General features: G+C 41.8%; 1 protein-coding gene across 2 annotated transcripts in view; it reads right to left on the reverse strand.

Moving 5' to 3' along the window:
• The window catches only part of LOC140395378 (uncharacterized), a 663783-nt gene that overhangs the window by 226197 nt on the left and 423395 nt on the right, over nt 1-14191 (reverse strand). For both annotated transcript variants that reach the window (XM_072483065.1, XM_072483066.1), the window contains exon 8: nt 10579-10702. In XM_072483065.1, coding sequence (XP_072339166.1) covers nt 10579-10702 — 124 coding nt within the window. The remainder of the gene's footprint in view (nt 1-10578; nt 10703-14191) is intronic.

Here is a 14191-nt window from a genome sequence, read left to right on the forward strand (position 1 = left end):
ACACATTTGTTCAACTTCCAGAGTACCCCTTCTGTTTAGGAGGACGGAGAAAAATGTCTCTCTGGAGCTGATGCCCCTGCAAAAAGGCAGCTTTTATATCTATAGATTTGCATTCCCATGCCTTTGTGGCTAATAGAGCCAAGAGGAGCTTTAAAATAACCTTTCCTGCTGTAGGTGAATCTACCCTTAAATCCTGATCTTCTAAGTTTTCTTCAAATCCCCTTGCCACGAGCCTGGCCTTTGCCTTATAAGTTCCATCCGGAAGAACCTTTTCCGTGCAAACCCATCTGTGGGATAGAGCTCTTTGTCCCCTATCCGGTACTTCCATGTATACCCCAAATTCACTCCAACTATGCAATTCTTGCTGTTTAGCTTCTTTATAACTTTTTCATCTAGTTTATTTGGAGCCACCAAAATCTCACGTGCATGTGGGCTTCTACTCCTATTAGTATTCGTAGTCTTACTCATGTTCCGAGATCTTGACAGACTACGTCCCCTCTCCCGCCTGGTATCTCGTTCTGTACTGCTACTGCTTGATCTTTCCCTTCTGCTGTGGGATGTCCTTTCAATAGTTCTCGACCTTTTCCTGCGGACCTGTTCACTATCCGATGCACTATCTGAACTGGCACTGCGTTTCTGTGCCCTCCATTTTTGAACTTCGTTTTCCCAATCCATTGTCTTGACTCCTTCCCCTGAATGCTGTACATTCAACCAATGTTTATACTTTCCAGTGGCCTTCCCTGCTCTACTAATAACAGTTGCATCCTTCCATTGACTAGACCCTTCAGTATGTCACTTTTGTACCAACTTTTGGCAGTTCCCCTTTCGGAAAAATGGCCTGTTTTAATTCACCAGAAGGGTTGTGTTCCTCCACAGAAACCCTGTCTATATCAGTTAATTGGTCTTCATAGTTCCGTAACACATGCGTACCAGATGACTCTGGTTCCTCGTCATGTCTGTCTGCTCTGTCTAAATTTGAAAATTTGTAATCTGTACCCATTATCCTTGATGAATGGACCTTAACAGTTTGATTACCATGTTGCAAAATAATTGTTTTGCCATCTATGCCTATGATCTTCCCTGGGCCTTTCCATTCATTAGAATTGTCTCTCTTATAGTATACCATGTCTCCTTGCTGAAAAACAGCATCTGATGGCCGTACGTTATGTCTTAAAGCTCTGCGAATTCTTTCAGAGACTTCTGCTTCAAAAAAAACTTTTCTACTGCTATGTAATGCATTTAAATGTTCAGCAAAACCAGAGCTAATTGTAGTCCCCTCCCAAGCTGGAGGCTGGTCATCCAGAATGGACGGAATTTTAGGATTTCTACCAAACACTAATTGATAAGGACTATTGCCCCCAACCATCTGCAATGAATTATTTGCATATACTGCCCATGCTAAAGCTGAATTTAGCCTGCAATTTGGTCGATCTGCCAAAATTTTCCGAAGCATGTCATCGATGCCAGCATGATTTCTTTCACAGACACCATTACTAAATGGGCTTTCTGCAGCCGTATTCATAACTCTGATATTCATGTTTTCATACATATCCCTAAACTCATCATTAGCAAATTCTCCCCCATTGTCTGTAAGGAATTTTGCCGGTGGACCCATTCCTGTCCCTATCCATTTTTCCACGATCTGATCCAGAATTACTCTCCTTTCCTTACTTCGTACAATCGTTGATTGACTAAATCTGGTTGCTAAATCTACAAAATGCAAAATAAATATATTACTTGCTTTATCCCAGATCTTAAGGTCCATGGCCACAATGTTGTTAAAATCCCTGGCCAAAGGTAGGGTTACTAGCGTCGTGCTGGTGTCCTTCTGTACTTCCTACAAACTTCACAGCGGTCACTAACCTGTTCTATCAGTTTAGTACAGTCGTCATCCCTTATCCCTGCATCCTTTAATGAAATTTTCAGCCTCCGAGGAGACGGATGTGCAAATTGCCTATGCAGTTTTAATACCACAAGCTTTTTATCAGCTAAAGTCCCATTTTCAACTGCCATTAACACATCCTTAACCACTCTACTTGAAAAATTATGTGTCAGTAATGGAATACAATAGTGTCCCGACTGTGTAAATTGTAAGTCCACAGTCTTTCCAAAAACTGTTGCCTTATCCTGTTCCATATCCAGTTTCATGTGTGCTTTCTTCATCGATGGTCTGCTCAGAAGCAAAGGTGTCTCACTTGATACAACATCCGTGCTAATGAAATGATTCACTCCGGCAATATTGCAAGGAATCACCACTCTTTTCAGCGACTTCAGAGTATTATCATCCCCAAACCTGAAACTTGAGGAACTTTTAAATTCCTTAACCTTGTTACAATTTTCAGCATTCAAAGAGTCCAGGTAACATTTTAACCAGTCAATTCCACACACAGTAGATGTGCAGCCACTGTCCAATACAGCACAGTTGAAGGATTCTGCAACCAACACCCTCATTACCGGCGTAAAACAGCTTGTCAATAGAACAATGCCTTCTTTCTGGTCACTATCTTTTTCCTCTTCTGACTCTTCCGTGACATGTGTCACGTCAAACTCTCTATAATAACGAGTTGGACAGTTGAAAGCATTATGGTATTGAGAGTCACATCGAAAACATCGATTTATCATGCCCCGTGCATTTCTGGGGTTCATCTTCCTATTGTAGGTTCTAACTGGATTTCTGTCTTCATAATTTCCTTGCCTCGGTCTATAGTCTTGAGCCCTGTTCGTAGCCATACGATTTCGCCATCCTGTTACTAGTGTATCTTCCATCATAGATTATCATAGAATTTATAGTACAGAAGGAGGCCATTCGGCCAATCGAGTCCGCACCGGCTCTTGGAAAGAGCACCCTACCCAAGGTCAACACCTCCACCCTATCCCCATAACCCAGCAACCCCACCCAACACTAAGGGCAATTTTGGACACTAAGGGCAATTTATCATGGCCAATCCACCTAACCTGCACATCTTTGGACTGTGGGAGGAAACCGGAGCACCCGGAGGAAACCCACGCACACATGGGGAGGATGTGCAGACTCCGCACAGACAGTGACCAAAGCCGGAATCGAACCTGGGACCCTGGAGCTGTGAAGCAATTGTGCTATCCACAATGCTACCGTGCTTGCCCCTTCTAAGGCATATTCTGCCTTATTGCAGGCTGACCTATTTGGGTCATCAGAGCCATCGGAATCGAATATTTCCCCAGAAACTTTTGTAAAGCTTTTGTCATCTGTTCGAATAAGGTATCCTTATCAGTAAACTGAACTACTGTCAAAACCAGGAGCCTATCCATGTTGCTCACTCTAGCACAGTCAAGTAATTTAAAGGCCAACACAGACTGTGGAAATTCCAGATTGTGTTTCTGCAGCCTTTTATATAGTCTGCCAAATTCCAAGGTTTAGCATACCTTGCTTTTTTACTCTACTGTTCTCTGAATAAATACAAGGACCGCATACACTTCTTAAAAAAAAAGCAGCCCTCTCAACTCTTCCTGCAACCTTCAAAACTTTCTGCACATGTACCCAAGTTGTCTTTGTTCCTGCACTGCTTTAAAATATCATGGAGTTCACACTGTCTTTCCCCATTTTTCATATCAAAATGCATCACTTCAAACTTCGGTGTAATTTCAACGAACAGTCTTGGGCTGGTATGTGATAAGTAACATTCACATGCCACACAAGTACCAGGCAATGACCATCTCCAAACAAGACAGAATCTAACCATCTTTCCATCACATTCAATGCCACTACCATTGCTCAATCACCCACTGTCAACATGCGTGAGTCACTATTGACCAGAAACTGATCTGGACCAGCTATATAAATATAGTAGCTACAAGAGCAGGTCCGAGACTGAGATTTCTGCAGTGAGCAACTCATCTTCTAACTCTCAAAACGTGCCCACTATCTACAAGACATAATGTGGAGATGCCGGCGTTGGACTGGGGTGAGCACAGTACGAAGTCTTACAACACCAGGTTAAAGTCCAACAGGTTTGTTTCGATGTCACTAGCTTTCGGAGCGCAGCTCCTTCCTCAGGTGAATGAAGAGGTATGTTCCGGAACATACCTCTTCGTTCACCTGAGGAAGGAGCTGCGCTCCGAAAGCTAGTGACATCGAAACAAACCTGTTGGACTTTAACCTGTTGTAAGACTTCGTACTGTACAAGACACAAGTCAGGGTTGCAATGGAATATTTTCCACTCGCCTAAATGAGTGCAGCCAACTCCAATATTCAAGTTCAAGCTAATAGCAAATTACTGCGGAAGCTTTGACAAAGTCATCCTGACTTGAAACGCTAGCTCTGTTCTCTCTCCACAGATGCTGTCACACCTGCTGAGATTGTCCAGCATTGTCTGTTTTTGCTCAAGAAGCTTCAACACCACCCAGCTCAAAGCAGCCCATTTGATCATCCACCAAGTTAAACATTAACTCCCTTCACCAACATACAGCAGCTGCACCTTGTGTTATACAGTAAGAAGTCTTACAGCACCAGATTAAAGTCCAACAGGTTTGATTCGAATCACTAGCTTTCGGAGCACTGCTCCTTCCTCAGGTGAATGAAGAGATAGGTTCCAGAAACATTATATATATATATATAGACAAAGTCAAAAATGCAATACGATACTTTGAATGCGAGTCTTTGCAGGTCTACAGGTCCAGATGGAAAAACTGGAGAGGGAGATAATCACAGGTTAAAGAGGTGTGAATTGTCTCAAGCCAGGACAGTTGGTAGGATTTTGCAAGCCCAGGCCAGATGGAGGGGGGTTAATGTAATGCGACATGAATCCAAGGTCCCAGTTGAGGCCGTACTCATATGTACAGAATTTGGCTCTAAGTTTCTGCTCGGCGATTCTGTGTTGTTGCGCGTCCTGAAGGCCGCCTTGGAGAACGCTTACCCGAAGATCAGAGGCTGAATGCCCTTGACTGCTGAAGTGTTTCCCGACTGGAAGGGAACATTCCTGTCTGGCCATTGTCGCACGATGTCCGTTCATCCGTTGCCGCAGCGTCTGCATGGTCACGCCAATGACCACCCTCCTGGATATCCTTTCCTGCAGCATATGAGGTAGACAACGTTGGCCGAGTCGCACGAGTATGTACCAAGTACCTGGTGGGTGGTGTTCTCGCGTGTAATGGTGGTACCCATGTCGATGATCTGGCATGTCTTGCAGAGATTGCCATGGCAGGGTTCTGTGGTGTTGAGGGGTCACTGTTCTGAAGGCTGGGTAGCTTGCTGCAAACAATGGTTTGAGGTTGCGTGGTTGTTTGAAGGCAAGTAGTGGGAGTGCGGAGATGACCTTGGCAAGATGTTCGTCTTCATCGATGACGTGTTGAAGGCTGCGAAGATGTCGTCATAATTTCTCCGCTCCGGGGAAGTACTGGACGACGAAGGGTACTCTGTCGGCTGTCCCGGGTTTGTCTTCTGAGGAGGTCGATGCGGTTTTTTGATGTGGCTCGTCGGAACTGTCGATCGATGAGCCGAGTGCCATATCCCGTTCATATGAGGGCATCTTTCAGAGTCTGTAGATGTCCGTTACACTCCTCCTCGTCTGAGCAGATCCGCGTTCTCCAAGGCTGCCTTCAGGACGCGTGACAACGCACAATCAGCTTTATTTCTATTTATTTCTTCATGAGATAATGCTGTTCCTGGCTTACTCCTGCTCATAATTCGTGCCTTCGTATGAATTCAATCACCACCGATTGTTAATAAAAATAATTCTTCAAATGAGAAGAATTTCCATGGAGTATGCATCTTCCCCAACAGCATAAAGCGCTCAATTGGTGCAAGAATGCTCACTGAAATTTTAAATTAAATGAAAATCGCTTTTGTCACAAGTAGGCTTTAAATGGAGTTACTGTGAAAAGCCCCTCGTCGCCACATTCCGGCGGCTGTTTGGGGAGGCTGGTACGGGAATTGAACCGCGCTGCTGGCCTGCCTTGGTCTGCTTTCAAAGCCAGCGATTTAGCCCTGTGCTAAAGCACTACTAGATTTATTATGAAGTCAGACATTTCTCTTTAAATAGCTACATGGTTATATTGAAGGAATGATGGTAATAGATAGGCTGTTATTAGCATTTTACTAACATCCTTTTCTCCTGCAGGCATCGATTCCTACTGGAGTTGCATTCTAGGTTCCAGATATCCTTCACATTTTAAGCTAAGTTATTCCCTCATATGCAAGTTGAGGCATTAACAATTGACTGGACGTCAGCCGAGCTGTTCTCATCCAAAATCCAGACCTAAGATTTGAGACCAATTGTAGCATTGTTTTTTGTAAGTGAGGTTGAGGTCGGCTAACTCTACTTTGGTTGAAACTTTTTGCTGTTTGTACCTCCTGATCCAGAGGAAGGCTTGTAATTCCTAATTTCACATTTGCTCTTTTGCCTGATTTTGTTGTTGGCTTAATAGGAGTTATGAAAATGAATCACCAACCATCATCTTATGCCTATCACACCAAAATACCTTTTTTGTCACTTGGAAACCTGTTTAAGAATGGGCCAACTAGGAACCAAGCAACAAATTAAGAGCATGAGAAAGGGTGACAGGCCAAGACCAGACAGTCATCAGCAATCATGAATCACGTACGACTAAACATCAAGACCTCCAGTGTTCACTCTCAGTAGCAATCCTGTAATTTTCTAAGACACAAAAAATTCAAGGGCGAGGGAATCTTGAATTCCTCTCCACTACAAAAGCAATCAATAGCAATCAAAACAGATTAAGGAAAATAGTGACTGTGAAGTATACTACCCAACACCCTGCTGACCTTTTGTACAAAGTGATATTTGCCACGGCATGAAACTCATCCAGCTATTTTCTGAACCGGTACACCGAATCTGGACTCTCTAAACAAGCTGCAATTTTTATCCAAGTGTTGATAAACTTTGGTGTAATGAAAACCTCCTGACATATAATTTGGTTCTTTAATTATTTTTCTTTCATGCATTAGAAGTTCAGAGAGGGTTCACTTGACTGATAACTGGAATGGGTGGGCATGTATCCTTTGGAGTTTGAAATATTATGGGGTGATCTTATTGGACCATAAGATCCTGAGGGTCTTATGGTGGATGGTGAAAAGACATTTCCTCTTGTGGGAGAGACTCGAACTAGGGGACACAGTTTAAAAGTGAAGACTTTTCTATAAAGATGGAGATGAATAGAAATTCTCTCTTGAAGGTTGTGAATCTTTAGAACTTTCTTTCCCCAAACGGGATCAATTAATATATTTTTTAAGGTTGGCCGGCACGGTGGCGCAGTGGTTAGCACTGCTGCCTCAAGGCGCAGAGGACCCGGGATCGATTCCGGCCCCGGTCACTGTCTGGGTGGAGTTTGCACAATCTCCGTGTCTGCGTGGGTCTTACCCCCACAAACCCAAAGATGAGCAAGGTCGGTAGATTGGCCATGCTAAATTGCTCCTTAATTGTGAAAAAAAGTGAATTGGGTATTCTAAATTTTTAAAAATAGTAATAGGTAGATAGGTTCTTGACTAACAAGAGAGTCAAAGGTTATCGAGGGCAAGCGGAATGTGGAATTGAGGCCACAATCTGATCACCATGAACTTATTGAATGACCCATTCCTGCTCCTAATTTGCATACTCGTATGCATGTATTCTCCTGCAATTACCCTCCAACAAAACTGCAAAAAGTCAAAAGGCTTTTTAAAAAAAAATACATTATAAATAGTGAAGGAAAACCCCAAAATCTGCACTTTAATTAAAAGCACGGGATATTAAACTTGATCTGAACAGTCATTAAAAAACTAGCGCTTCCCATTAATCATCCTAAAGGTTAGCTTTTAAACTACTTTAAATTCAAACTTTACAATAATAGTGCAATAAGAATACAATAAGAAGGGCGGCACAGTGGTTGCACAGCTGCCTCACAGCGCCAGGGACCCGGGTTCAACCCCAACCTTGGGTGACTATGTAGAGTTTGTACATTTTCCCCGTGTCTGCTTAGGTTTCTCCCAGGTGCTCCGGTTTCTTCCCACAGTCCAAAAGATGTGGAGGTTAGGTGGATTGACCATGATATAATTGCCCCATGGTAACCAAAAGGTTAGATGGGGTTACCGGGTTAGAGTGGAAGCCTAGGTACGATGCTCTTTCAGAGGATTATGCAGACCCGATGGGCCGAATGGCCTCCTTCTACACTGCAATGATTCTATGGATTCTAATGCGCACTCCCTGTGTATTCAGTTCATCACTCCCTCTTTGTAAACCCCTGTCCAGTCAGGTTCAGTAATGAAAGAGTCAGTATCATAGAATGGTTACAACATGGGAGACCATTTGGCACATCGAGTCCATGCTGCTCCACAGGAGAAACACAGCAATCCCCAGTCCTGGCCTTTCCTCATCGCCCTGAAAATGTTCTCTGGATAATTATCCAATTTCCTTTTCAAAGTGGTGATTGAATTGATTGATCCACCATATTCTCAAGTAAGTAACCACACATTACATTAAAAAATGTCTTCACATTGCCTTTGGTTCTTCTGGCATTCACCTAAATGGGTGCCTTCTGGTTTCGACCACTCTGCCAAGAAGAAAAAGTTTCTCTCCATCTACTCTGTTCAGACCTTGCATGGTTTTTAACAACTCTATCAAATCTCATCTCAATCTTCTCTTCTTTAATTTATCCATGGAATTGAAGAACCTCATCCCTGAAACGATTCATATAAATCTTTTCTGCACCTTCTTTAATGTCTTCACATCCTTCCTAAAGTGTGATGCCCAGAAGTGGGCACAGTATTTGAGGCTGAACCAGTGTTTCATAAAAGTTCAAGATAACTTCTTTACTTTTGTACACTTAAAGCTTCTATTTTGTAAAGCCAAGAATGCCATATGCTTTTTTAATCACTTCTCAGACTACCTTCAACAACTTGAGCACATTTACCTCGGGTTCATCTGCTCCCTCACCCACTTTAGAATGTTAGTCTTTATTTTATATCTGGCTGGATTCTCCGCCGGAGGGATGCTCCGTTTTGCCAGCAGTCTGCAGGTTTCCTGACGGCGTGGGACAGCCCCATAATGGGGAAACCCCATTGACCGGCCAGCTTAACGGAGCACCCCGCCGGCAGGGTGAAGCAGAAATGTGGCGCGGTGGGGCGGAGAATCCCACCCATCATCTTTCCTTGTTCTTCCTACCAAAATGTATCACTTCACTTTTCTGCATTTAGTTTCACTCATTTCATCAGCTTGTCCATGTCCTCTTGAAGTTTATCATTATCTTCCTTGTGGTTCACAATGCTGCCAAGGTTTGTGCCATACGCAAATTTTGAAATTGTGCCCTGCACATCCAAATTTAGGTGATTAATATGGATCAAGAAAAGCAATGGCTCTAGTACTGACCCCTGAGGAACTCCATTACATATCATACTCCAGTCCAAAAAGAAACATTCACCACTACTCTCCGGTGATCACTACTGTCAGTTACTACTTGTAAACAAAGCATTGCTGTGGAAATTAGGTCAATCTGTAACTGAGCAAAAGTTTACAGCTGCAACATGTGTAAATGCTGCCCTCAAAAATAGACAATAGTTCTAGTGGAGTTGAACTGCAAGTTCCCACAAACTTTTTTCTGAAAGATGTTTGCAATTGTTTTAAATGAGACTGAGATTGCATAATGCTTATGACAACATCATCATGTTATATCGTTAGCAATGTTGTCACACAAACACTTAACACATGTAGCAAATTACTTCCTCCATTATTATAACTGAACCCTTAATCCATTTACAACTAAAACATGTTAAACATTTTCCCTGTAACAGGGAATGGCCTCCAGGCCATTACTTACAATACTGTATCACCTAGACATGTTTCTTTTCCAGAAAACTAGCAGAAAATGCACTCTCTGATCGGGACTGATGGCTTTTGAAAATCCATCAAGCAAAAATTGTCAAAATAATGAGAAGTACAATATGAAAAGCAAACACTTTTGAGGCATTAATGCAATATTATATAGATTAGAGCAACTAATGGACCCATGTCTCACCCACACTTGAAAATGTAATTGTTGTGTTCTTTTTCCTATTCTACTTTGTTTAGCCTAATTTAACCCAACAATGAAGTGACACCACACCCTACTTCATATTATAAAAATCTAGGATAAATTAATTATGTAAAAGAATACAAGTGCAAGGCTAATTTATTGCTAGTGCCTAGGTGTTGGTACACAGCTCTTGTAGTTGTATATAATGTCAATTACATATTATGTCAATTGCAATTCAGATTTAAATATTTCACTGTTTTGACGGTGCTTTAGATATTCTTCAATGTTGTTTTAGATCCTTTAATTAGTTCTGAACTCATTGCTCCACAGAAAAGACTCAGATTTGTACTAGTCTGCACTCTTAGGAAGTAATTTTAACAATTTCCAAGTGTGACATTTGACATAAATATAAAGGAAAATCTGGTGACCAATCTAGGTTAATGAGAAAGAAAATGAGGCATGGGGCATCTAGTCCGATATCACCCGTTTTACACCAATGGGAAAAGTTAACATTACCCCTCTTGCTCTTTTTAACCAACATCGCTGCTGATATTCATTTACTTATACAATTGCAGGTGATTTTGCTGTACAACTCACCTCTCTACATTGAACTTGTCTAGTTTCACTTCTCCCAGGTCGTGAATCGCTGCGAGTCTCATCAGACTCCATTTGATCAGCATCCAGCTCCAGAGCTTCAAATTTCTCTATTACAGTGGAGCGCCTGCAAGATCAGATTTAAGAAACATTAACCTCCACTCTGAAAACATTACACCATAAATGCATCCTACAGCAGGTATCAGAAATTACAAGCAATAAACTTGGCAACTACAAAGCAGCAATTTAAGTTTTGAAAACCAGTATGCAACTCGCCTGGTGGCTCAGCCATAAATCTACCACGAGATGTGCACCATACATCCCAGGAAGTTTCTAGGTTCAATCTTTGACCTGTGCTAAGATAGAAGATCTCAGTCATGCAGCAGGGCCTCAGCATTTTGAAACTGAGGAAGAGAATGGCCTGATGTTTAAACTGCACCTTTTACACCTTATGTTGGAGTGTAAGCAAGTAGAGAAGCTAATTTATACAAGCACGGTCCTGTAAACTGCGAGAAAAATGACCAGTTAATCTGTGCTTTTATAAAGGTTTTGAGTGAAGAATATTGAACAGGAAAACATGCTATTCTTCAAAACCTGTCATGGCATTTTACATCTACCCTCACAGGCAGACGTGGCCTCCACTGTCCGCCTGATTTGAAAGATGCCATCTAGCAAAATACAGCAATCCTTAGAGTACAATGAAACATTAGCTTAGAGCTTGTGAAATACAGGAGTATGCCATGAACCCTTGACCATCTGACTTGGGAGTGGAGAATGGGGGTGAGGGGAAGAGAGAGAATGGAGATGGAAATAGGTCCCTCAGGGTTCTTGTTACGGATTGCGACTCAATAATCCTCAGATGGAATGCACAAGTTTTGGTACGTGTTCGCATGAGTCACCAACATCCTGGAAATGGAAGAGAAGAGAGAAAACACTCTAAAGCGAAGGGACATAAGCTTGAAACTAGAGCTAGGCCTTTCAGCAGTGATGATGGGAGCTGACATTTGTTGCCCATCCCTAATTGCCCTTAAGAGTAATGATGAGCGGCCTTCTTAAACCACTGGGGTCAATCTGGTTCGCCTTTTCTGTAGTGACATTACCACTGCGGTTTCTCACTCACGTCGAACTCAACAGAAAATGTCAAAAATGAGACTGATAATAATTTGTTGGACAAGGGTACTAGAATTATGGTACTAAACCTGGTAGATGGAGTGAAGATACAGATCAGCCCATGATTTAATTATATGTCAGAAAAGGTTAGAGAGGCTGAATGGCTGACTCTGTTCCTTTGCTTGAAAGGACTTTATTAAAATATGGACTGCTTCATGCAAGACCTAAAAATCAGAAATGTAGCACAATTTTGAAAATTGATGTACTATATAAAATTCCACGATGGTCTTGAACACAATAAAGAAATGATGCCTTCAGTTTTTAAATTGAACTGTATACTTATTACCTATTATATCTTGTCCAAACACACTTCCATAAAACTCATAAAAGAAACACACATTGTTGAAATCTGAATGCCATATCTATAAAGTAATTTGTACTCAAGACTCCTCTCAGGTTTCTACTCCAGGTAGGAGCAAATCATGACTGTCGATAGATGAGCCAGAGGCCTATTACACCAATATGGCACAGAAGGGGACAAGTCCTTTCTTTAAGGAGTTCTTAATTCCAAGTGAGCTATCCAAAAAGAATAACTTTTTAAAAAAACTTTAGAGTACCCAATTCATTTTTTCCAATTAAGGGACAATTTAGCATGGCCAATCCACCTAACCTGCACATCTTTGGATTGTGGGACGAAACCCACGCAAACACAGGGAGAATGTGCAAACTCCACACGGACAATGACCCAGAGCTGACTGGGAGGGACAGAAAGGAAGTTGAATGTAACATATTTCTGTTGAGTGCACATTGCGTATTCAGAGTTAATCAGAAAAAAGCATGATTCTGCAACACAGTTTAATTAATTATAAAGACAAAGTTTGAAGTGGAAATAAAAGGGAAAGTGATTTGAATAGACACATCTATATAACAGTTGAACATTCCTTAAACAATTAAGGCAGACCCGGTGTGAATTTTAGCTATAGCTTTTTTCTCAATACCATAAGCCTTGTGTCTACAAACCTTCTATCAAAATTTTGTCTAACATTAAATTACAGTTTTATAAAATGCCTTCTTTAAGGTCTGGTGACATCCCTTTTGTAAAGTCATTCAGGCTACAAATAAAAGTCACTGGTTTACAGAGAAAATTTTAAAAGAAGTAATCTAAGGAGTAGGGCGTGTCGGACAAGATTCTACGGTCCCCCAGCCCACTGTTTTCCGGCGGCACGCTGGTTGTTGGCAGTAGAATTCTCTCTTCCTGCTGCTTGTCAATGAGATTTCCCATTGAAGCCACCCCACTCCGCCAGGAAACAATTGGGCGGGCTGTGCTGCCATTGGGAAGAGAAGTCCTAACAGCCGGAGAATTCCGGCCACTTTATTACACATCGACAGGCATGGTTACACAAACGTTCCGTCTGCACAGAAGAGATCTGTGCACCAGCTCTCTGCATAAACTACTAAGCTTGATTTTTATCCTGGGCAGCACGATGGCACAGTAGGTTAGCCCTGCTGCCTCACGGCGACGAGGTCCCAGGTTTGATCGCGGCTCTGGGTCACTGTCCGTGTGGAGTTTGCACATTCTCCCCGTGTTTGCGTGGGTTTCGCCCCACAACCCAAAGATGTGCAGGTTAGGTGGATTGGCCACGCTAAATTGCCCCGTAATTGGAAAAAATGAATTGGGTACTCTAAATTTAAAAAAAAGTTTGATTCTTATCCTAGAGGAAAAATTGGAAGCTGATACATTTATGTATCCAGGATCATATCACCAAGTTAACAATTGGATTCAGCAATGTAAACAAGGGGAGTTGGTACCAGCGCATTGGTCTACTGTGGATCAATTTGAACAAGCACCAGCATAAAAACCTTGTGACCATTATAAATCAGCATACCATAAAAATATTTAAAGACTGCTGCTACATCATTTTGATTACTGTACCCAAGGCCATTTCATACGTTTTTGGTGGCACGTTGGTTGTTTATAATTCAGATTTTAAATGTATAATCTCTTGTCTGAAGATTAAGCTCACCTTTGTCAACTCTGGTTTTGACACAGAACTGCCCTGCATTTAATTTTATTCTAAATCACTTCCCGAATTAACTAACTTGGGGAAATGGAAGGAAGCAATAAATACCAAGTTTCAGTTTTGTTTTGTAACAGTGTAGAAATTAGTAGGATTGCCAGTAATACTACTACTTTCATATGGTGTTTTAACATAGAAAAATCAACGGTATTTCATGGAAGTGTCACCAGTCGAACATCAAAAGAGCCAAAGGAGATATTGGGATGATTAAAAGTTTGGTTATAAGCATACTTCAAGAAAGCATATTAGAAATGGAAGTTGGTTGAGGTGCAGATGTTTAGGGAATAAAATCAAGTACTTTTAAAATGACACATGCATGGTCACTATGGTGGGGTAAATGGAGCAGGGAATGTTGCCAATTGAAGCAAATCAAAGTTCTTAAGAGGATTGTAGGGCTGGAAAGAATTACAAGAAAAGGAAGTGCAAGG

Source organism: Scyliorhinus torazame, chromosome 18 (assembly GCF_047496885.1).
Source record: "Scyliorhinus torazame isolate Kashiwa2021f chromosome 18, sScyTor2.1, whole genome shotgun sequence".
NCBI classification, from domain to species: domain Eukaryota; kingdom Metazoa; phylum Chordata; class Chondrichthyes; order Carcharhiniformes; family Scyliorhinidae; genus Scyliorhinus; species Scyliorhinus torazame.